The sequence below is a fragment of the Heteronotia binoei genome, chromosome 17 (assembly GCF_032191835.1).
Source record: "Heteronotia binoei isolate CCM8104 ecotype False Entrance Well chromosome 17, APGP_CSIRO_Hbin_v1, whole genome shotgun sequence".
NCBI classification, from domain to species: domain Eukaryota; kingdom Metazoa; phylum Chordata; class Lepidosauria; order Squamata; family Gekkonidae; genus Heteronotia; species Heteronotia binoei.
In genome coordinates this window covers 18,034,303-18,059,120 of record NC_083239.1, presented here as the reverse complement: position 1 = coordinate 18,059,120, position 24,818 = coordinate 18,034,303, and the positions used below count along the sequence as shown (strand labels likewise).

At 47.9% G+C, this 24,818-nt stretch overlaps 1 protein-coding gene across 1 annotated transcript in view; it reads right to left on the bottom strand.

Moving 5' to 3' along the window:
* Positions 1-12,769, bottom strand: part of TINAGL1 (tubulointerstitial nephritis antigen like 1) — a 47,242-nt gene extending 34,473 nt beyond the window's left edge. The window contains exons 1-3 of the mRNA XM_060258214.1: positions 12,533-12,769; positions 7,362-7,696; positions 5,973-6,036 (exon numbers count right to left, since the gene is read on the bottom strand). Coding sequence (XP_060114197.1) covers positions 5,973-6,036; positions 7,362-7,665 — 368 coding nt within the window. The 5' untranslated portion in view covers positions 7,666-7,696; positions 12,533-12,769. The remainder of the gene's footprint in view (positions 1-5,972; positions 6,037-7,361; positions 7,697-12,532) is intronic.
* Positions 12,770-24,818: the final 12,049 nt, after the last annotated feature.

The following is a 24,818-nucleotide window of genomic DNA, read 5'->3' as shown; positions in this document are numbered from 1 at the left end:
TCAGTACTCTCTGGGGCACATATGGGGAGAGACGGTCCCTAAGGTAGGCAGGCCCTCGACCATATAGGGCTTTAAAGGTAATGACCAATTCTGACCAGTGCAGCATAATGCCTTTCCAGGGCCATAAGGGAGGAGGCGGTTCTAGAGATATATCAGTCCCAGACTACTCAAGGCTTTAAAGGACATAACTAATTAAACCAAAACCTTAAATTTGACTCGCATTGCATGGATATTCCAAAAAAGGCACTCCAGTTTGGAAGCTAAAGCAGAGGAAACCTTCCATGTGGAAGCTATGTCCAAATGCACCTGGATCTGCTCCTTACTTTCTCTCTGGCCTTTTTCAAATATTGACAGGCGTGACATTTCAAGGCTTGGAGAGAGATCCCATGCCATTAAGACCCATCAAGCTCTTTTTGCTAGGCCTGGATACCAAATCAGGGAACAAGTAAGTAAATAAAATGAAACTGACAACCAAGACAGCCAACCTTTTAGCAGTACAACTAAGACAATCCTCGCTAAAAAGAGGAATGGGGAAGTGGGTGCATATCCCTTTCCCCTGCCAGCAGTTTCTACTCCCAAAATTCCAAACCTTTCACACATAGTCTATTTCCACATGCAGGGGGAAAGATACAGGCCCCTCTTTATGTACTCAGCTCTCAGAAGAAATCTAGACTATGTATATGTTTGTATACAGTATGCATATTGGGCATCCTTGCATACGTGATGCTGTAGATTTTACTGTTTTACATGATTAATTCAATTTCTGCTAATTACAGGACCATGAAGCTTTCCTGGAGAAATAGTCAAAGTCTCCTCCCTCTAAAGTTGCCAACTCTAGGCTGGGAAATTCCTAGAGATTTGGTGATGGAGCCTAGGAAGGGGGAGGTGTGAGGAAGGGAGGGACCTCAGTAGGGTGTATTGGAGCCATTGGAACTGATTTCTGTCACCTGGAGATCAGTTGTAATTCTGTGAGATCTCCAGTCCCCACTGGGAGGTTGCAAATCATTCATATTGTTTGCCTTTTACATCACAGAACTTCCATGTCGTTTGATGTAGTTTGACCCTTTGTAGAACAGGTGTTCTCTCATGTGAACTAGAAACATGACAAGGTGGTTTTAAAGCAGAGAGTCACAGAGATTGTGATTTCCCCCCACCACTACACTTTGGTTGAACACCTTCATGACAGAGGGATGCCTTTGCCTGGATTGACAGTTAACTACTAGAAAAGTACCACAATCCTCTTCATGGAACCTTCAGGAATCTTCTGTCTCCCTGACATGATGCCAGGTCCAATATTAGCTACACACCATACAATGCTTGGCTTTTGTCCTAGCTGAAAGCCACTTAAGAAAAAAAACAGCCCAAAAAAGAGAGAGAGCCCTCTCCTTTCCTATCCCAAAAGCAGAAACGAAACTGCTTCTCCTTTTACGGATCTGGCCAGCTGCTTTCTTGAGTTAGTCAGTGCTCCTCCAGGCCTGCTGAGAAGCAAACAGTAGACTGGGAGGGAAATATATTTTAACTCTTCTCCTACCAGGAGGATGCAGGACGAAGGGATGAAGAAACAGCTGCTAGCTGCAGACTTCTCCTCCTTTGCTATTTTTCAAGAAAATAAAAACCCCAACATGTTCCACTCCCTGCATTCTCAGTTGCCCATGGCTTCAGATGCACTGCAAAAACAGAGGTTTGTCCTCACAGTTCTAGGGTTCAAAGCAGGATTACCCTGTGGTGGTGGAGAGGGCCCTCCAATGCCAAAGGGCACTTCCCTGTAGCTACTTAGCTGGCCAGCAGAGGGGAAATGGCCAGACTCCAGGGAGGAGGGCACCGTATATCTCAGTGGTATCAAAACATGCTAGCTTCATTCCCTGTCCACCTGGAAATGATGTCAGAGTGCTGCCAGGGAACAACCTGGCATTTGGGCAAAACTCTACAATTAACCATAGAATTTTGTCTAAATGTCAGAGCTTCACAGGTAATACATGCACCCAGGGCTTTTTTTGTAGCAAAAGTCCAGCAGGAACTCATTTACATATTAAGCCACACACCCCGACATCACCATTGTTTCACATAGGGGTTTTTAGCAGAAAAGCCTAGCAAGGGCTGATTTGCATATTAGGCCACACCCATTGACACCTAGCCAGCTGGAACTGTGTTCCTGTGCATTCCTGCTCAAAAAAAGCCCTGCATATACATCATTTCTAGGCACATGGAGAGTGATGTCAGTGCATTGCCAGCAACATAGGACTTACTTCTGAGTAGGAAGTAAGTACACCAGTGAGTACACCAATTTGGAGTAGTAGTTAAGAGTGGTGGACTCTAATCTGGAGAACCAGGTTTGATTCCTCAACTCCTCCACATGCACAGCTGCTGGGTGACCTTTGGTCAGTCACAGTTCTCTCAGAGCTGTTCTCTCTAGAGCCATTCTCTCAGCCCCACCTATCTCGCATAGTGTCTGGTGTGAGGAGAGGAAGGTAAGGCGATTGTGTGTGTATATATATATATATATATATATATATATATATATATATATATATATATATACACACACACACACACACACACACATATGCAAATGAGTTCCTGCTGGGCTTTTTCTACAGAAAAGCCCTGGACTTGGCAATGAACAGTGTGCCAGGAGCACCAGGAGCTCAGCTTATTCCCAGTCAGCAGTGGCAGGACAGGTGGCTGGAATCTCCACAAGATCTTGCTGTGTCACTAACTGGGTGCCAGTCATGCCCCAGGGGCATTGCTGCAGAGACTTAACTTGGACCTGGTTTAGAATTGTCAGTCCCCAGCTCTGGGTGGCAGCAGGAGAAAAAAAATGGTTGCTGAGTCTGTGTTGTGATATCATTTCTGGGGGGAAACATAGAGTTTTCTGGAGGTTCCTATAGAGGTGTGATATCGCTTCTGGGTTTTCCCCAGAAATGATATTATGCTATTACCAACAGATCCAAGTGGCAGTGGGAGAAAAATATATTTTAAAAGGCACTGGTACATAAGCCATTACATCACTTTCAGGGAATATCTGGAAGGATGGAGCTACCTCTAGAGCTACCTCCATCACTTCCAGCCCCCCCCCCCCACATATCACTGCCCCCAAATCTTCCACCTTACATTGACATGCAGTTTGATTCAAGATTTCCCAAGCAAAGGAGTTTACAATCATCCTCTACCCAAGAAGGGAGAGAGAAGGAGCCAGGGAAAGACATGAGCATGAGAACACACTCGAACCCCCCCCCCCTCCCCAAATGCTGGCATTTTTCTTCCCACTGTTTCAGAAAAGGGGGGTTATTCAATTCAGGGGAACAGGGAACTTTTTCTTACTCCAGCAGCTTGTGTGGGTTGTTAAAGAGCTTTATCAATACAGAAAGAGATCATGGTTGTGGAATTCTTGCACCATGCATAGTTTGGATCCAGATTGGTGACCATGGGCAAAACCAGCTAGCTTGTAACTGGCCTCTAAATTAACTTGATCCAGATATGTTGTTTTCTTCATTTTACTTATGGAACTCATGTAGTGATTTACCTCTATGACAAACCACAGAATTTCCACTAAATCCTGGAGTGGCCTAATATCACTTTCCCTTCCTCTGAATTGGTCATGCCATTCACTCTCCAGTGCCCCTTATGTCTCCGTCCCCCAGTCTCTCACATGATGGCAATGCAATGGCCTACGCCCTACTCTTCCACCATCCTCACAAGTTTTCTTGTTCTGATGCCTGTCTGTCCTCACATAAAGGAGGTATATTCTTTGCCCTGAATCTCTTTTTCACACAGCTGTGGGGTCTCTCCTCCCACGCTCCAGACCAGGCAGGAGCTATGAGGCAGTGGGAAAAGGCAGAGGTCAAATTCCGCTGCATCCAAGATTCCTTTTCAAAAGGCCTCCCTCTGCCCCCAAGCTATAAACACACACACACAATTACAAGAGGTTGGCAGAACACCCCAGTCATTAAACCCTTCTGGGCAGGAATTCAGCCCTGCCTCAATTTCTTCTACAGGATTTCAAAGTTCAGTGTGCTCTAAGTGTGTGCACGTGGGGTGGGGGAGAGAATCAGTGGTGGGATGGGCCAGATAAGGAGAGAGAAAAGGGGAAGGAAGGAATAAAACCTGAAATTGCTTCCTTTGCTAGCATCAGCCCTTCAAATCAAGTTTGCATCCTCACATGTCTGGGTAGGATTGCCAGGTCCGACTCCAGAAATATCTGGGGGCTTTGGGGGTGGAGCCAGGAGACTTTGGGGTGGAGACGATGGTGGGGGATGGAGCCAGGAGCCAGGGTGTGGCAAGCATCATTGAACTCGGAAGGGAGTTCTGGCCATTCCGTTTAAAGGGACCGCACAACTTTTTAAATGCCTTCCCTCCATTGGAAATAATGAAGGATAGAGGCACCTTCTTTGGGGGCTCACAGAATTGGACCCCCTAGTCTAGTCCTCTTGAAAGTTGGAGGGTCTTTTGAGGAGAGGTACTGGATGCTATGCTGCAAATTTGGTGTTTCTACCTCAAAGCACAGGCCGCCTCACAAGACCCAGATACCTGCAGATCAATTCTCCATTATACCCTATAGGAATCGGTCTCCCTAGGGAATAATGGCATGCCCAGCAGACATTTCCCTCCCCCCCCCCCCGCAGCTTTCTGATGACCCTGAAGTGGGGGGGAGGGCCTCCAACCCAGGGGATCCCCTGCCCTCACCTGGAGATTGGCAACCCTATGTCTGGGTCTGGTCTCTTATGGCAATTTTATCATAAACTTCTGTTTATAAAGCTTGTGAACTGACAAGGTTTCTTGTAAAGCTGTGATCCTGATTCACACCTGACCTGGGCTCTTGCCTGGAAGCAGAGGATGCTGTAGCCAGTAATTCACACGTTAGGGCTGGAAGGTGTGTCTGACCTGCAGGCAACCTTTTGTTTTCTGCTCTTGCTGCTCAATCTGGCCTGCTGTTTATTCTTTGGGGGGAAGTGTGGCACTGGGGGGGGGGAGGTTTACAGGATGTGCTGCAGCCAGAAGACTAGGGTGATTTCCATACTGGTTGTTTGCCTGGCAACACTGATGGGAAGTGGAATCCCTGCCACACACACACACATTCCCGTAGCTTCCATGCACCTTCCAGCTTTCCCCAGGCTTTGCTACGCTCTTTCCAAACCTGTTTTATTATGCTCTTTTTGGAAAGGTCACAGCAAAACTGGCACAGATCCAAAAGTCTACTCCTTTTGGCAAAATTTTCCCTCCCCCAGTCTTCTGTGGTGGAACTATCAGCTGCAATAAAAGAAACACAATTCAAGCACACCTGAATCAGTAACTGACATATTGATATACCTTATACCTTAAATCTTCAGTTATAGATCTGGTTTGCCATCTCAGATTTAATGTGTCAGTATATCATTCACATTTTCACCTGAATGGCATTTCTGCTATTGATCTTGCTTTTATGGCTAATGGCACCAAGGTGCCACCTAGGACACTGAAACTCTGGCCATAGAGATGTGTCCAAAAGGAAACCCTAGACTGGCCAGCTTCCCAGGGATGTCCAGCTACACTTTGGTGTATGGAGAGAAGCATTTTATGGATGCACAGTTATCGACCAGTCAGAAAAATGGTCATGAAGCAGACCCATAAACAATGTTATCACATCGTTTAGCCCAGTTTGTAATCTGCTTTAACCTAAGGGTCATTCCAAGGAATAAAGATAAAGGTAGTCCCCAGTGCAAACAAGCAGTCGTTACCAACTCAAGGGGTAACATCACATCCAATTGCCTTCCCTAGTCATTTACACTTTCCCTCCAGCAAGCTGGGTACTTATTTTACCGACCTTGGAAGGCTGAATCAACCTTGAGCCGGCTACCTGAATCCAGCTTCTGCCGGGATCAAACACAAGTCGTGAGCAGAGAGCTTGGACTGTAGTACTGCAGCTTTACCACTCTGCGCCACGGGGCAATAAGAGTTTCACCAAATATTGCTTTGATGTAAAGTAACCCACTTACCAGAGGTTGCAGTTATCTCTATAGGTTGCACCTGTTGGAAATCTGTGCCCACTGCGGATGCAGCCTGGGGGGAAAGAGGAAAAACAAGGTTAGTAGGTGCAGTGAGAATCTGGGCATGCATAGATAAAAGAGGGCTCAAGTTTGGGGGATGCTCATCCTTCCAGGATCACAGCTGAGTATCCTGCTTCTTATTTATTGCTAAGGATGCTGGAAGAGCATTCTGCAAAGGGCTGATGGCTTGTTCAATGACATTTCATACATGTGAATGCATGACAGCAGATGTGCTCCAGATAGCCACAGACTTCTCATCCACTTTTGGAATATACTATGTACCTGAATTTGGGAAAGTGACACCTGGCCAGCCACTGAAGAATAATAGCCTACCTAACCACACTCAGACACCTGAGCTTATGGGACAGATTCAGCACTGCGGAGGACCATCAAAATAGAATCGAGCCCATCAATGGGAGTTTCTGTTTCTTCAGATCTGGCTTTTCTGGGGTTAATATCCTGAGCTCAGAGTCAAGCCAGAGAGCTGAGAGCAAGGAAGGCATCCTTCCCACCCTCCACACAACAGGCTCAGGAAAAAAGACATCTATTGTTTATGAGCAAGAAAATCACATTTTCCTTAAACGGGGTCAAGGGGAGGTTAGCAGCTGCCATAGAAATGACAAGATCCAGGTTGGGACATTGAGGACTGTGAGTGGCTTAATGGCACATCTGTATGACAAGGTAGGTTCAGGGGCCCAGCAGCAGCCTGCAGCATGCAAACACCCAACAATGACTTCACTCACTCAGCCCACTAATACATCCCCACATTCAACCTGGAAAGCCCAAACAGCCCTCCCATAACGCATAGGAACTGCTCAGATAGAATGGGCCACAAAAAAAACTATGTCCAACATTCCAGCGGCGGCAGCTCCACTTCCTCTGACCATTGTCTGCCATTTGTCCCCCAAATTATTAGGGTTTCAGAGGTAGACTGCCTTTAAACATGGAGGATTGGGGTTAACAGTCATTGGCAGTCCTCTCCTCCTCCACCAACATCTCCAATCCTTTATCAAAGCCATCCAAATTCACAGCAACCACCATCCTGCATCTTGTGGCAGTGAGCCCTTTTGTTTCTGCTTGCCAATCAATTGCAACCAGAGTTATGAGAGATGGAGAAAAAGACAGACAGAGAAGGAGTATGAGTGAGCAATTGTAATCATGCACAGCCAAGACACACATACCTCAATGTCAACCACACACGTGGCAATCAGCCACACTCTCCTAATAACTTACCATATAAACACACAAGACAAAAAAGATACATAAATACCCACTGACACATTTATGAACTTCTGCATACGCTACCCCATCTCCCATCCCTTCCCACCAATGCCTTACCCTTGTGGACAACAAATGGGGGTTCAATGCCCAAGCAGTACTCCCAAAAATCAGGACAGCAGTCTGAGATGGTGCGGTTGCAGAACAGGTCACAGTAGCAAATGGTATCAAGGTAAGGCACTGTGCAAGCATCGTTCCTCCCTGGGCAGCAGGCATCCTGGCGTTCGCAGTACGAGCCCCCTGCATCTCGAATCCCCCGTTCATGTAATCCCGGGGCCAGCTCTCTCCGTGTTCGAGACATATGAGCAGTGGCTGTCTCATGTGCCAGCAGCAAGACCACCAGGAAAGTCCAGAAAGCCTTCATTTTGTCTTCAATTGTATGAAATCTCCAAGTTCTGCAGAAGAATAGGAAGATGCAGAAACAGTCACAGAAGCCCTACAATACAGTGTTTGCCAAAGCACCCAAGTACAACATTTACATGGACCAGTACATTTCTAACAGTGTGAAAACCCTCCATGAGAAATTTTGCTAATCTTAAAGAGATTCCTTTGTCTTTCTTCAAAATTCTACCGATTTATTTATTTTGATCCCACCCATCTTTGGAGAGACTAACATGCTTCTCTTCTCCCACCTTTTTCTCCTCACAACACCCCTGTGAGGTAGGCTAGCCTAAGAGAGGATGATTGGCCAAAGACATCCTGTGATTTTCATGGCAGGGTAGGGATTTAAACCTGAGTCTCCCAGGCCCTAGTTTGATAATCTGATAACAATACCATGCATTCTGCAGATGGTCCACCCAAGCAAAATCCTCCAAATTTCCAGTGAATTCTATTTTATGATGACAACTTAGCAATGCCCTGAACCTTTTCCTCCCATCCTCTGGGCCTTTTCATGCAGAAATGACTTTCCCTGCAGGAGGGACATGTCCAGGTTTGAGCACCATTGTGTGAACATTGTGTGACCAGCAGATCTACAATAGTGCATGCCCAGCAAAAGTGCTTGTTCCTGTTACAACTTCCAACATATCTGTCCCAGTCACATTCCTTGCCGTCCAGACTTTCCTAGTCAGTACACAGTGGCTTGGAACATAATGCAGGACATTTTCCTGTTTACCCGGATATCAGGATGGAAACAGACTGACTGGCAGCCTTGAACTCACAGATCGAGCGAGGGCAGGCTGTTAAACAGGGAGGGAAGAGGCATAGGCCACTGCACACCCAAACATTCTGTTCTGTTGAGTCCCAGTGTTTGATACGTTGCTATTTACAACATTAAAAATCCCATCCTCCTTTCAACAAACGTTCAGCAAAATATTCAGCTTCACTTCAACCCTGCAAGGTAGTTTAGGCAAAGGACCAAGTTAGAGAGATAGCTGAATGATCCACCCTGAAAAGTGGCTGCCTGTCTAGGCTTGCCAATCCCCAGGTCCCAGCGGGGGTTCTTCCGCTTTCCCAGGCTGCTTCCCGTCCCCAGTCAGCTGGCCGGCGGAGGGAAGCCCCATCCCCAGAGGACCCTGTACGTTTCTACCTCCGGAGGCTTCTGTCTCTGATTGAAAGGCTTCCTCTTGGGATGGTGTGTCTGTGTTACTTTGAAGAAGTTGGCAGCAACTCATGAGTAGAGAGGCCAATCCCCCTTCAGAGTCGCCAGAAACGGGGGCGGGGGGGGGACATCTGCTGAGCATTATTCTCTATGTGGAGATTGATTCTCATAGGGTATAATGGGGAATTGATCTGGAGGTTTCGGGGGCTCGGGGGGAGCTGTTTTTTGAGGTAGAGGCACCAAACTTTCAGAATAGTATTTAGTGACTCTCCCAAAAGTATCCTCCAAGTTTCAAAATGATTGGACCAGGGGATCTTATTCTATGAGCCTCAAAAGAAGGTGCCCCTATCCTTCATTATTTCCTATGGAAGGAAGACATTTAAAAAGGTGTGCGGTCCCTTTAAATGTGATGGTCAGAACTCCCTTGGAGTTCAATTATGCTTGTCACACCCTTGTTCCTGGCTCCGCCCCAATTTCTCCTGGCTCCATCCCCAAAGTCTCCTAGCTCCACCCCCAAAGTCCCCAGATATTTCTTGAATTGGACTTGGCAACCCTATGCCTGTCACATCTCTGTAGGAGTCACTGTTTTGGGCTTACCACATTCCAGTGAGAATGTACCCAGAACAGTGACTCAGGCAGAGACACAAGGGGTGAGAGGAGTAAGGGTTTGCTCAAAAATCTTCTAAAAAAGAAACTTGATTGAATATTAGAGCTCAGAAAGCCATGGCTGTTTAGATGTTCACGGAGACACATCATCCCCTCTGACCCTCTTGTTGCTACCTGTAGTCAGTGTCTCCTATGAGCTCAGACTTCAGCAATGCAACAAGTTCTCAGTTCTGAGCACCAGCAATCTCAGGAGAAAGTGTTGAAGGTCAAGAGGCAAGGAAGGAATTCGGGCCTCTGCCTGGGCTTTGCCCCCCCCCCACCCACTAGAAGGTAGTCAACCTCCATTTTGATTAACTGCTACCCTGTGACCTTGCAAAACCGACATCCACAGAAATGCAGATGTCGCAGGCAGTGTTCCCTCTAAGCTGAGTTAGCATGAGCTAGCTCACAGATTTTTAGCTTCCAGCTCACACATTTTTGTCCTAGCTCAGAAAGGATGACCCCAGAACACACTAATTGATACAGCAGCTCACAATTTTAATGCCAGTAGCTCACAAAGTAGAATTTTTGCTCACAAGACTTTGCAGCTTAGAGGGAACACTGGTCACAGGTCATAAATCCATGGAGGAGGAGGGACGACTTGTGAAATCCTTGGAATTGGGTGTTCCATACAAGTGCCTGCTTGACTTCTCTCAATTTGAAGCATAATGGTTGCTCTGTACAGGTACAGGGAGGGGGAGAAAACCAAGCCACAAGGGACTGCATTTCGGTTGATCACTTGAGAAAAAGGGTCTCTCAAAGATCTTGACATGTGACTGTCAACTCCCTGCCTCTGGATATGACTGCAACCTTTGGGAATTCAGGTTTCAAACAGACACATGCACAAGTCAGCAAGCTTATAGCAACCCTTTAGGGTTTTCAAGGCAAGTGATGTTCAGAGGTGGTTTGCTATTGCCTACCTCTGCATAGCAACCCTCAACTTCCTTGGAGGTCTCCTGTCCATGTAGTAGCCAGGGTTGGCCCAGTTTAGCTTCCGAGACCTGATGCCATCGGACTAGCCTATGTTATCCAAGGCAAAGTGGAACCTAGTTAGGGCTAGCTAGAAAAGGTAAAAGGAATGGGGATCCATGCTTCCATTGCTACCTGGTACACAGACAATAGTAGCTGGTTCAAAAGCTTTAAAAATCATTACAGGGATAACCTTTCCTTTCCTTAAACAAAACAGCTGATAATGGGTCCACAAACCTTTCCAGAAACAAAAGAAACTCCTCCTTTCAAAACCCATTGTCACTACCCTAAGTGCAAACCAAACACCAAGAGCTTTTGAAAGCTAGGTTAATTAAACTAGAATAACCTGCCAATCTTTTTTTATTTTGTTTTAGCCCCATGATTTCTGAATACTACAGGTTCAAGTATGTTCCAGATATTTCAACAGGCAACTGGGTGCAATTGTGTGGTTAAAAACTGAGAACCAGTCTAGTGCAGTGGTTAGAGTGTTAGACAAAGACCTGGGAGGCCCGGGTTTGAATCCCCACTCTGCCATGGAAGCTCACTTGGGGAGCCTAACCTACCTCATAGGGTTGTTGTGAGAATAAAGTGGGGAAGAGAAGAATGATGTAAGCCATTTTGGGTCCTCACTGGAAAGAAAGGTGGGGTATAAATGAAGTTTAAAAAATAGGGGGGGGGATTCCATCACCACCTTTTGGGAGGCAGTCACTTCCCAGATGACCCAGTTGCTCTGGGGCAAGCTCAGTCTCCCTGAGAAACCTTGGCCACATGCAGTTTAAATTGTTCTCCTCTCCTCAGATCCATCCTCACAACAGCCCTTTGAGGTGGGGCAGGCTGAGAGTGTTTGACTGGCCCAAAGTCACACAGTGAGCTTCTATTGGCAGAGTGGGGATTTGAGCCTGGATTTCCCAGATCTTAGCCCAACATTTTAACCTAGCGGTGGCCAAACTATGACTTGGGAGCCACTTGTGGCTCTTTCACACATATTGTGTAACTCCTGAAGCCCCCACTGCCCCATTAGCCAGCTTGTGGAAGACATTTGCCTCTCTAAATCACTATTTCAAGCCAAGCCAGCTGGCAGCTTGAAGAATGCATTTAGTTAAAGTTGTTTTCTTTCCATCTCTCCCTCCCTCCTACCCCCATTTATTTTCCTTCCTTCCTTCCTTCCTTCCTTCCTTCCTTCCTTCCTTCCTTCCTTCCTTCCTTCCTTCCTTCCTTCCTTCCTTCCTTCCTTCCTTCCTTCCTTCCTTCCTTCCTTCCTTCCTTCCTTCTGTCTTTCAGCTATCAAACATCTGATGTTCGTGTCTTGTGGCTCTCAAGCATCTGACATTTATTCTATTTGGCTCTCACATTAAGCAAGCTCAGCCAACCCTGCTTTAGCCACTCCACCACAGACTGGCCCTTTATCTTGTCATGAAAGTTCCCAATGGCTCGGAGGGTGGCCAGAAAAGAAAGTGGACAAGTAGATGAACTAAGTGGGTCTGATACCACTGCAGGGGCTACACTGCAGAGACCCATTGTCACTGTTGAGCCAAGCAGCCCTTGTGCCGCGGCCACTCTCATGTAGGGAAACCTCTGATGGACTTTCTTCTAGAGCTGTTCAGCATTCTTGTCTGACCTTGTGCATCTGACAAATGTGGTTCTGGACAGCCATAGCTCATGACACAATAAATGTATCACTGGTTTCTTGTTTCATCGGTAGCTTAGCTAAAGGGTCTGTGTAATACGCCCTCCTTGCCACCCTGCCAGAAAGCATTCCAAACCCTGACCTCCCCCAAAAAGTTCCTAGCCCCCAGCCCCATCCATATGCACCCACCACCTTTCACAGTCAACCAAACCCCTGAAAGAAAGTTCAGACCACTGAGCCCCAAACAAAAGAAACAGAATGAGTTTGCATTTGGGTCAGGAATCCGTGCAAAAGCCCTTCAAAGCTGCTCATGACTCTTTCTTACCCCTGAGAGAGAGTTCAGCAGAGACAGGAACAGCCACGGGGGACAGCAGCATTCCAGACAGGCTGATCCTTTCCAAAGCTGGCCATCTGGCATGGAAGAAAGGGAAAGTAAGAGAGGGCTCCTACCTGAAGCTCCTTTGCAAGAAGGCGCGTAGGGTGAGCTAGAGCGTTTGAGCCGTCTTCTCTCCTGATGCCAGACTCCAGCAGCCGTGCTCTTCCCGAGGAAAAGTCAAGTACAACCTGGCAGGCACTCCCTTCTCAGTGCGTGAGTGCCTCGCACATTGCTGAGCCAGAGCTCATGAGCTCCTTATGTACTGCTCCGCTCTCAGCTGAGCTTCTGCCTCCCACCAGCTCCCTGGATCTGGTCACTGCAAATAAGCCCAGCCTCTGCCCTTCCCAGATTTACAGGTCAAAAAGGAAGCAGTCAAGAACTGGAGGGGGGGCTGCGGACAGTGCATCAGCCCCTGTCAGTGGGGGGAGTGGGCAGGAAAAGCCCAGGCAAGGACCGAGAAGCAGATTTGGAGAGAGTATTCCTCGTGCTACTGTACTGATCAAGTCTCTAGCTTGCCCTGTGGAGAAGGAGGCTCAGAATGGATGCAGCACTAAAAAGTCAGTCTCTAAAACCTGCAAGTGTCAAAAAGATTCAAAGAACAATAAGCAGGGCTTGGTATAGTCTAGGAGCTATGAGTGTGAGAGACCCAGATTCAAATCTTAGTTCTTCCACAGCCTCACTATGGCTGCAATCACACACTAAATAATGCACTTTCAATCCACTTTCAATGTACTTGGCGGGGAGGGTGGGGTATAAATAAAAAATTTATTATTATTATTATTATTATTATTATTATTATTATTATTATTATTATTATTATTATTACTTTCCAACTGGATTTTATTGTGTGAACTGGCAAAACCTAGTTGGAAAGTGCACTGAAAGTGGATTGAAAATGCATTATTTAGTGTGAGTGATTGCTGCCTCAGTGACTTTAGGCAAGCCACTCTCTCTCAGCTTCAGTCCTTTCCGTTGCATCAGGGGATTTAACAACACTGGCCTACCTTTCAGGGCTGTTGTAAGCACATGCCCAGCATTATGATTTCAAGTGCAGTTCATATGTTACCGGATAGACATGATAGTCATTGAGAATCTGCCTTCTCTGTGACCCAGCAATGTCTGGAGCCATGCAGACCTTGAGGTGCAAGTAGAGCAGCAGCCCTAGCGGCCGCCACAAAGACAACAGGCAACCCTACACTTATTGGCATGGTCACCATGGCCCTTGTCCAAGCCAAGCAGCCCCCTGCTCTGCCAGCAGCTGGGGGGGGGGACTTGGTTCCACTGGCTTCAGGGGGGGGCACTCCATTATTCCCTATGGAGACTGATTCCTATAGGGTATAATGAATAATTGATCCATGGGTATCTGGGGCCCAGTGGGAGGCTGTGTTTTGAGGTAGAGGCACCAAATTTTCAGCACAGCATCCAATGCCTCTCCTCAAAAGACCCTCCAAGTTTCAAAAAGATTGGACCAGGGGGTCCAATTCTATGAGCCCCAAAGTAGGTGCCCCTATCCTTCATTATTTCCAATGGAGGGAAGGCATTTAAAAGGTGTGCGGTCCCTTTAAATGTGATGGCCTGAACTCCCTTTGGAGTTCAATTGTGCTTGTCACAACCTGGCTCCTGGCTCCACCCCCAAAGTCCCCAGGTATTTTTTGAATTGGACTTGGCAGCCCTAGAAACAACTGGTGCTTGCACAGGGAATTACCTTTACCTTTAGGGATGTTTTAAATCCAGGGGGTGGGGGGGAAGATAGTTAAATGGAATTATGCCTGCAAAGGGGTAATAGCCATGTTAGTCTGCTATAGCAAGATAAAACAGAAAGTTCAGGGGCATCTTAAAGACTAACATTTATTTCAGCCCAGTGGGTTGTGACTCAAGAAAGCTCACACTGAAATAAACGTTAGTCTTTAAGGTACCACTGGACTTTTTGTTTTAATCCAAAATATGTCTCTACCCCGTTTTCTGGGTTTAAAACAGGTAAGGGGCAGGAGAGCAATGTCAATAAGGGAACCAGCATGCCGTGAAAAAGGGCCATTTTCTGAGCCTGAATCAGCCCCAGGGGTGACACTATTTGCCCCATTGGGTGGTCCATGTGTACTGAAGGTAGCCGGTTCAGGGCTCAGCCTGTTTAGGCCCGGAAAGTGTTGTAGTGGAAAAGGCACACAGAATCTCTTTTGCCACAACCATGGGAGCCTGTGTGCTTGGGAACTGAATTGCAGAAGCAACACATATCCATGTGGTGTAGTGGTTAGTGTGTCGGACTAAAATCTGGAAGACACAGGTTTGTATCTCCACTCTGCCATGGAAATTTGTTGGGTGATCTTGGGCAGTCACACGGTTTCAGTTTAACCCACCTCAAAGGGTGGGTTAAAGCTAGGACAATTAGTATAATCCCACCCCCTCCAATAGGGTTGCCAACCTCCAGATGGACCAATGAAAATAAAAAGTGACTTCAATTACTATCCAAATAACTGTTATTTATAATACTGTTATTGATATGTTATAGTACTGTTATTGAGAAAATTACAAACACCTTTACTCCAATAAACAAATCTAAATAAATCCTCAGGGATTTACAACTTCCAATTCCTTTGCAAGTTCATCCATACCCATAAATCAATATACAGTTCTGTTGGAAGCCTTCCATGTCAGCAAATCTTGATTGCAGATAAAATATGATCCTCTCAATTATCCATTTCAAATGAAGGGATAGAATTCATATAATCAGATTGTCAATCTTCCAATTAAAAATTACCGTATGTAAATACTGGTGCAAAAGGTGTGCTAAAGGTGAGGGGCAGGGGAAATACAGTCAACAACAGGGGTCATTTTGTAGAAAAATAGGTGGTAGAGCTCATTAGCATATGCTGCCCCCCACCCCAGCCAAAAGCAACCCAATGCAAAAAAGAAGAGCTCCGGGCAAGCAAGGCCTGCTTGGGCTGGATAGAGATCCAGCCAGCCCAAGCAGGCCTCACTCTTCTGGGCTGTCCTCCCCCACAGTCAAAAGTCCAGCAAGCCACCCACTGCCCAAAATCACATAAGAAGTGGAGAAAGGGTGGCATAAGGCTTCTCCAGGGATTAGTGAGGGCTGCTGGGAGCATGGCAAAGCTGGCTGCCTGCTCTCCTAATCCAGGGATTGTTATGCAGCTGCACCTACTATTCAATGGAGAAGGTAGGTGGGGAGGAAGAAGGGGAACTGTCAGAAAGGTTCAGGAGCTGTACTCCTGTGAGATAGATAGAGAAATTTATTGTCATTGTTCTCAAAAAAGGAAAATGAGAGCAACGAAATGAGGTGCTCTTCCACAAACATACCAACACATCAACACTAAAGAAAAAAAACATATACATAAACCAGCTCCTGCTGAATCTGAGGCCTGGTCAACAGCCATAACCCGCATTCTCCAATAGGGTACCAGCCTCCAGATGGGGCTTGGAGATGCCCAGGGGTCATTTTGTAGAAAAAGAACTAGTAATTAGCAAATGCTGCCACCCCCCACCCCCCAGCCAAAAGCAACCCTACGCAAGAAAGGAGGGCCCTGGGCAAAAGAGGCCTGCTTGGGCTGGCTAGAGATCCAGTCAGCCCAAGCAGGCCTCACTTGCTTGGGGCTCTCCTGCCCCCCCCTCCCAGTCAAAAGGCCAGCAAGCCACCCGCCACCCAAAATCACATAAGAAATGGAGAAAGGGTGGCACAGGCTTCTCTAGGGGTTAATGAGGGCTGCTGGGGGTGTGACAAAGCCCCTGGTGGCTGGCTGGCTGCCCACTCTCTTTATCCAAGGTTTGTTATGCAACTGCACCTACTATTCAGTGGACAAAGTAGGTGGGGAGGAGGAGGGGGAAACCTCAGAAAGGTTCAGAAGCTGTGCTCCTGTGAGCTCCTGCTGAATCTGAAGCCTGGAGATGCCCCAGAATTGCAACTGATCTCCAGACCACAAAAATCAGTTACCCTAGAGAAAATGACTGCTTCAGAGGGCAAACTTGATGATATACCATAGATTCTAGGTGAAATCCTTCCCTAAAGTCCCCTTCCATAGGCACTGCCCCAAATATCCAGGAACCTCCCATGCCAGAATTGGCAGCCTCCAACCCTACCCTCTAAGCATTTACAGATATGAGGATATGATCAGCCAAACATATTCTGCAATAGTCATCATTAGTAATTACGGTGTATTAGAAGACCTGAAGTAGTGCCCTCACTTACACATGGTAACACAATGATTTCCAGGACAGCACCACCAATAACTCTCCCAGTGACAGTAAATTAACAGGGTCAGGTAACTCTCCCTGATATGCTACCATTCCGCATAGGGCCTGTAAGACGGAGCTATTCCACCAGGCCTTTGGTTGAAGCAAGCGGGCGTCCTTACCCTATTGATTATACCATCTGTTGTCCTCCCCCACAGTGACTGTCATTTTACCATCCTGACTATTGCATCCTGGGCCGATATATATGTTTGAATCTGTAAAATGTACCCGCCCCACCTATGCTGTATTTTTATCTTACTTCTTTGAATCTCACAACACTAGAAGGGCCTTTACCCTTGTTAGGAGTATGTCCCTACCATCTGCAGTTGTAGAGGGGAGGTATAAAGGGACTCCTTATGCATTTAGGCTCTGTTCCTGTTCCCGACCTGAAATAGATTCTCTGGAGCATATATTCTTCAATTGTTCTTTTCATACAGCAAGCCAAAGGGAAATTATCAGCCCGCTGTTGAAAGGGTTCCCTGGCGGGCTGATAATTTAAAGGTTCCACCCACACTGTCCTTACCTCAGCCCCGAGCAGTTGCAATTTCTTCCAGCAACACCGAGAACTTTTTTCAGCTTTTGTTTTTTAGCCAGCCATTGCTACACCACTACAATGCAATAATGCTATAGTAACAATCTATTGCCATGATCTTCTAGCTCCTCTGAATGCACAGCTTTCATTTTTAAAAAGTCTTTAGCCCAGAGATCCCCAACCTTTGGAATTTGAGGGGCTAGTGAGTGCCACCCCCAAATGGCTTCACAGGATGTGAAGCCAAACCCAAATGGCTTCCTGAAGACCCAAACACAACATCTCCTTCCTCTTGTCGCAAAAGAATCACAGAAGGGGGATAAAAAGAAATAAAAGAAGCTCAGAGAGAGAAAAGGGTAAACAGAAGGGGCTATATAAGAAGGAAATCCTGAAGGGAGGGACAGAAGGTACAAGAAAGGAAAACCCAGCTGCTTACCAGGTGGGTAGCCATGTTGGTCTGAAGCAACAGAACAAAGTTACCAGTCACTCTGATCCTCCAATGGCTATGGATTCCTTGAAGCTCGGGGACAAAGGGTCGCGATTGGGGGGGAACTATCCCAGAGGCGCTCACTTAATTGCGGGGTGCCCCAGGGAGCGGTTCTCTCCCCGATGTTATTCAACATCTATATGCGACCTCTTGCCCAGATTGCCCGAAGGTATGGGCTGGGGTGCCACCAGTATGCTGATGACACCCAGCTCTATCTACTTATGGACGGCCGACCGGTCTGCGCCCCAGAGAACTTAGATCAGGCATTACAGGCCGTGGCTGAGTGGCTCAGACTGAGTGGACTGACACTGAATCCTGCGAAGACAGAGGTCCTTTGTTTGGGCCATGGGGGTCCAGGGGGGGGGGGAAATCCCCCTGCCAGCTTTTGGCGGTGTACCGCTGAGGCCAGCGGACAGGGTCAGAAGCCTGGGGGTGCTACTGGAGCTGTCCCTGAAGATGGAGGCTCAGATAGCGACCACTGCCAAGTCCGCGTTTTTTCATCTTAGACAGGCAAGGCAGTTGGCCCCCTTCCTGGACCCCGACGACCTAGCAACAGTGATCCATGCTACGGTCACCTCGAGGTTGGATTACTGCAATGCCCTCTACATGGGGCTGCCCCCCTGTGCCGGACCCGGAAATTGCAGCTGGTGCAGAATGCCACGGCCCGGCTGTTACTGGGCCTCCCAAGGTGGGGGCACATTCGGCCGGGTCTTCGGGCTCTGCACTAGCTCCCAATAACATACCGGGTCCGGTACAAGGTGCTGGTCATTACCTTTAAAGCCCTATATGGCCTGGGACCTGCCTACCTGAGGGACCGTCTCTCCCCACACGTTCCCCAGAGAGTACTGAGGTCTGGGACTCAAAATCTCCTCAACATCCCCGGGCCCAAGGAAGTGCGTCTCAAGACAACTAGAGACAGGGCCTTTTCTACAATGGCCCCTATGTGGTGGAACCAGCTACCGGAAGAGGTGAGGGCCCTGCGGGATCTTACTCAGTTCCGCAGGGCCTGTAAGACGACCCTCTTCCAGTTAGCCTACGCCTGACTGGATAAATGTAGCTTTCTAGATCTCTGTGATTACTGTATAGTTTTAATGCTAAAAAATTTTAAGGTTTTTAGGTTTTTAAATGCTTGATTTTAAATGTAATTACGTTGTTCTGATTTTATTGTTTTATTGTTTGTTGTAAGCCGCCCTGAGCCACTCGTGGGAAGGGCGGGATATCCCGGAATAAATAAATAAATAAATAAATATTGCAGCCTTGGAAATCCCCTCCATTTGACTGATGGCTGCCAATAATAAATCTTGCTTTATAATGGCCCTGCCCTTTTTCTGAAAAGCTTGGTGAGTGCCAGAAGAAATACTGGTGGGCACTTTGGTGCCCATAGGCACCACATTGCAGAACCCTGCTCTAGCCCTTATCATTGCAGAGATATAAAGTCAGTGTTGTGCAGTGGTTAGGATCTGGGTGACCCAGGTTCAAATCCACACCCTAATACAGAAATGCCTTGGTTGACCCCAGGCCAGTGGCAGTCCAACCTAGCTCAAAGAGTTGTTGATGAGAGGAGAGTGATGTAAGCCACTTTGGTCCCCATTGGGAAGAAGAGTAAGGTATGAATGTCTAAACTGAGTAATAAAAATAACTAATAAGGGGTACCCATATATCTAATCTGCAAAAAGGGCTAGAAATTTTTAATTAATTAATATTGGTGATTTGGAGGATTCAGTAGACTGTGTCACTAGATTGTTATAAAGTTATTGTGCTGTGGTGATCTTGCACTTGCTCATGTTCTCAAAAAGCTCCCCAAAACTCACCTGTGATGGAGAGGGAATGACAGCTGTGGTGAACTGAGGTAAAGAAAGTGCAGGGGAAACCGCCGGGGGGATACTTGGTTGTCACTATAAACACATCTCATTCACAGCAACGAGAGCAGCACAGAGGATCATCCCTAGGTGGAAGTGGCTTGAATCAGTAGCAACTGAATTGCGTCCAACCTCCAGACTTGAACACTGACCCTGTGCCAGCTAGGCTCAGCTCTGATGCAGGCCCTGGAGACAGATACAGGTATGGTTGTCAACTCTGGGTTGAAAAATTCCTGGAAATTTGAGGGTGAAGCCTGGGAAGGGCAGGGTTTTTTGGGGGGAGAGGGAAGAACCTCAGTAGGGTGCAATGCCATAGAGTCCACCCTCCAAAGAAGCCATTTTCTCCCAGGGAACTGATATCTTTCATCTGGAGATCAGTTACAATTAATCTGGAGATCGGTTATAGTATCTCCAGCCCCGACCTGCAGGTTGTCAACGCTACAGGTCAGATAAATGCTTGCTTCTTACAGACCCCTTGTTCAGAGGTTTTGCTACTTCGTATTCCTTCTTTTACCCTCTCTCTCCTCACAAAGGTTGTCCTTTCCCTCTCCATGGCTCACACTGGGGGTGATCCACCAATGTTCCCATTACGCAATGGCCCAGCGCTGAGGCCCAGCACAAAGGAGTTGCTGTTACACAAGGATGCATCATTAACTCTTCGCATGAGGGTAGAGAAAAGTGGAACTGAAAGTGACCCATTGTAAGAGGGCTAAGCAAAAACGTCTGTGACTCATCTGTGTGCCAACATCCCTTTCGGGGCCAAGGTCTCTGGATATAAGGAACAAGAGTCACTGAGTCACACCAGGGTGGCCTCTCAACCAGGTGGGGAGAAGCTATGCTGGGGCAACCCCACCCCGCCCCCATTCAAATGAACTCGTGTGTCATCGGCCAGAAAAAAAAATGGCACCCACTCATCCCAGTGTCAGAACTTGTAACTATGGCTGATGCTTTACTGCCTTGTAACCAGTACTTGCCTTGTAATCTCAGTATTGCTTATGTATGCATTATTACTGAACCAAACTGACTCCATGTTGTAACCTCCTAATAACCCCAAGTGCCTATGTAGCAATTAACCTTGCCCTACTGGTATCCAAAATATTTAGGGCTGTAGACTGAATTATGATGTGTCTCTGTACATTCTCACACTGGTGCCCTTTGAAGCCAAGCCGTGTGGCCTTCAGAGCGAGGAGGCAACCTCCCCGCTGATAGTGGATGGTGGGAAGACAGATGTGCTCGTAACGGTGTGAATTGTGGCTTTGTGGTGTGTTTGCTTTAGTGTATAAAACTGCGCTGGTGCTGGCCCTCGCCATCACTGTTATCTCGTCTCTTCCAGTACTTAGTTCTCTCTAATAAAATCCTAGCTTTGTAACCAAGTATGGGATCCGTTTGAAGTTCTTAAGTTCTGACATTATAACAGTGATCCCATTGTCTTGTGGCTTATCTGAACTGGAAACCTGGTCCGATGGCGGCAAAAGTTCCAGACAGCGGAGAGCCCACCACCCCTACAGACGATCCGCCGCTCGACCCGAAAGTGACGGGGGTTAGGCGCAAAATTAAGGTCCCAGCGCCTTTCTCGGTCGACGCGTTCCCCGCCCCGCGACCCTGGAGCCCGCGGAAGTCCACGGCAGCGATCGACGCCGCGGAGCAACGGTACCGAAGCATGTTGGGCGAAGGAGGAACCGGAGACGACGACGAGGACCAAGGAGAAGGTCCGGGGGCGCGAAGTGGGGACGACCCGATCCGAACCCTCCGCAACGACTTGTTCGACTGGGTGCGGGAGATTCACGACGACGTACACAGGTCCCGCGTGTCGATGGCGGAGGACATGCAGCAGAATTTGGGCGCGATCTACGACCAACTTCGAACCCTGCAAACTGCGGTCCTGGGGATCCCGGCTTTAGGAGGAGGGCTGCCGCTGGGGCCGCCGCCCGCAGCTCCACCGGTCCCACCGGCCCCAGTACCGCCGGTGGCACCCGCCCCGGCTCCGCCGGCCCTGCCGCCACCAGCCCCACCCGTTCCGGTGCAACCGGCGCCACCCGCCCCGATGCTGCCGGTCCCGCCGGGCCCGGTGCCGCCGCCGGCGGTACCCCAGGCCCCGCTCCCAGGGGGACCCCCGGCGATCCCTGGCCCCGCTGCTCCGGGGGGGGGGGCGACGGCAGGGGCAGAGAGCTGAAGATTACATTCGACGGGAATGCAGAGGACGTGGAGTATTTTACGATACAATGCGACACGTTCTTCACCCACTGGGGTGCCGACTACCCGACAGAGGCCAGCCGAGTAAACCACATCGCGTCCCGACTGAGGGGCCCGGCCCGCAAGTGGTACGTGGGGCTCTACACGGGGAGGAAGCCCGAATTGGCAACAGTCGCGGGGTTCCTGCACGCAATGCTTCGCCAGTACGGCGACCCTCTTCGAGAAGAGAAAGCCATCGCCGCCCTCCAACGCATAGAACAAGGCAACCGCACTACTCGCGAGTATGCCACTGAGTTCCTGGGATACTGTGCGGCGGCCCGGGGGTGGAACGAAGTCATGAAGTACACCGCGTTCCGCAATGGCTTGAATCCGAACATCCTCGACCGCTGCTACAGCCAAGGGAGACCCGACACACTGGTCGGATGGATCCAACTGGCCGGGGAAGTGGAGACCAACCTCCAACATGTGGGAATGCACCGGCAGCAGTTGGGGAAGAAGGGGGCCAAACACACTCCGACTAAAGCGGAAGGGAGGAAGACCCCAACGACCTCAACCCCCTCCGCCGCACGCAAATGCTTCAGATGTGGAGACCCGGATCACCTCGCCGCCAACTGCCCCGTTAAAGCAGGAACCACACCACCCTTGGCGAAACCTGCCGCCTCGGGGCCGAAGAAGAAAAAGGGTAGCCGCTCGAAGGAGCCTCGAACTGCCCAGTGAGTCAGGTGCCCTGAGATGCTACTGCCCCAGGAGTCAGTGTGGGTGGGTGGATGAGATCTATTTTCAGAATCTTTGCATTGAATCATTCAACTTCCCAGATCTGGAGGCGTTTTCCTGGCTTGTTGTGAAGGAGAGATTTTGGCAGAATGAGGTGAAGAAAGACCAGCCAAAGAGATCCAGTTTCACTACCCTTAGGGTTGCCATCCTCCATGTGGGGCCTGGAGTTTTCTCAGAATTACAAATGATCCAACTGTAAACCAAGATGCTGGCTGTGCCCCCATTTTCACTTGGACAACAAAATAACTGGACCTAACACTAACAAGGCATACCATCTCAGGTTCATTCACATGTTCATCTTCCAATGTCAAATGTCAGCAATGTCCTTCCACTCTTTACATTGGACAAAGAAGTTAGACCCTATGCAAAAGAATAAATGGACATAAATTAGACATTAAAAGCCACAATACTTTAAAAAAAAACAGTAGGAGAATATTTTAACCTCTAATCTTTCATTTCATCGCTAACCTAAGAGTAGCAGACCTTAAACAAAGAAACTTCACAGGGAGATTACAACATGAGATTGCTGAACATGAGTTCATTCACAAGTTCAGAACAATGGGCCTCCCCAGAGCTGGATAGGGACATAGGATTCTTACCTCACTACAGATGCTAATTTGCTGCTCGCATTTTCTCTCTGCTCTAATTGAGTTGGTTACAATATGCATTTTATCTTTCCATCCTTTACAAGCATTCTTTACAACACCCTTCGCAATTTGGTGTAGTGGTTAAGTGTGTGGGCTCTTATCTGGGATAACTGGGTTTGATTCCCCGCTCCTCCACTTGCAGCTGCTGGAATGACTTTGGGTCAGCCATACTTCTTGCAGAGCTGTCCTTGAAAGAACAGCTTCTGTGAGAGCTCTCTCAGTCCCACCTACCTCATAGGGTGTCTGTTGTGGGAGAAGACGGTAAAGGAGATTGTAAGCCTCTCTGAGACTCTGAGATTCAGAGTGAAGGGCAGGATATAAATCCAATATCTTCTTCTTCTTCTGATTGGGGTTGCCAAGTCCCTCCACCACTGCAATAATGTCACCTGGAAGTGACGTCATTGCACCAGGCATGTTGAGCCAGGGATGCTCTAGGATTTGCAGTAAAAACTCTATGGTACCATAGAGTTTAATCATGAATCCAAGAGTGTTTCCAGCATGACACTCTAGGATTCGCACTAAAAACCCTATTGTACCATAGAGTTTCTTCTGGAAATCCTAGAGTGTCCCTGGTGCAATGTGACTGGCACAATGACATCATTTCTGGGTGGCTTCATCACACAGGGCACATCATGCAACAACAGGGCCCATTGGGGGCAGGGTTCCCCCAGCAGCCTGCTCCAGCCTGCAAAAGCCTGGCAGCCCTAGTATAAAGATCAGTGATTTCCATTCTTGTTCATGTCTGACAAAGGAAGCTTTGACTTTCAAAAGCTCATACCCTGAAAATCTTGTTGGTCTCTAAGGCGTTACTGGACTCGAATCTATCCATTTTACTACAGACCAACTTAGCTATCCTCTGAAACTGATTTCTAGACTGCAGAGGTGATGAAAATGGCAGCTTTGGAGGGAGGACTGTATGAAATCCAGGGCTTTTTTTTTTTAGCAGGAACACAGTTCCAGCTGGCTTGGCATTGAAGGTGTGGCCTAATATGCAAATGAGTTCCTGCTGGGCCTTTTCTACCAAAAAAAGCCCTGATGAAGTCATATCCCCAGTGAGCTCCCTCCTCTCTTCAACTCTGCCCTCCTCAGGCTTCAACTCCAAATTTCAAGATATTTCCCAAGATGGCTGTAATCCTTTTTCCCTGTTGCCTGTACAAACTCAGAGTGAGTAGACCTTTTTCCATTTGATAACAGAGTTGCCAGGTTCCTTCTGGCTGCCAGCAAGAGATGGGAGGGATGCCAGATTCAGGTTGAGAAACTCCTGGAGATTTGATGGTGCTTGAGGAGGACAGGGACCTCATTGGGGTACAGTGCCATCAAGCCCACCTTCCAAAGCATCCATTTTCTCCAGGGGAGCTGATCTCCGTAGTCTGGAGAGAAGCTGTAATTCCAGGGGATCCCCAGGCCCCTCTGGAGGCTAGCATCCCTATAATTTAATGATTGACTAACTATAAGCCATGTTTTCTACAGTTTTCAAAACTTAAAACAAAATTGGATGAATTTAATGTCTGTAAAACTCAGCAAATATGCAACAACACCCCACCCTACCCCAGGTCTGGGAAGAAGCTGGTAACATGAGGCATCCCTCTCAAAGGCCTGTGGGAACAAGACATTTTCTGCCAGGATAGT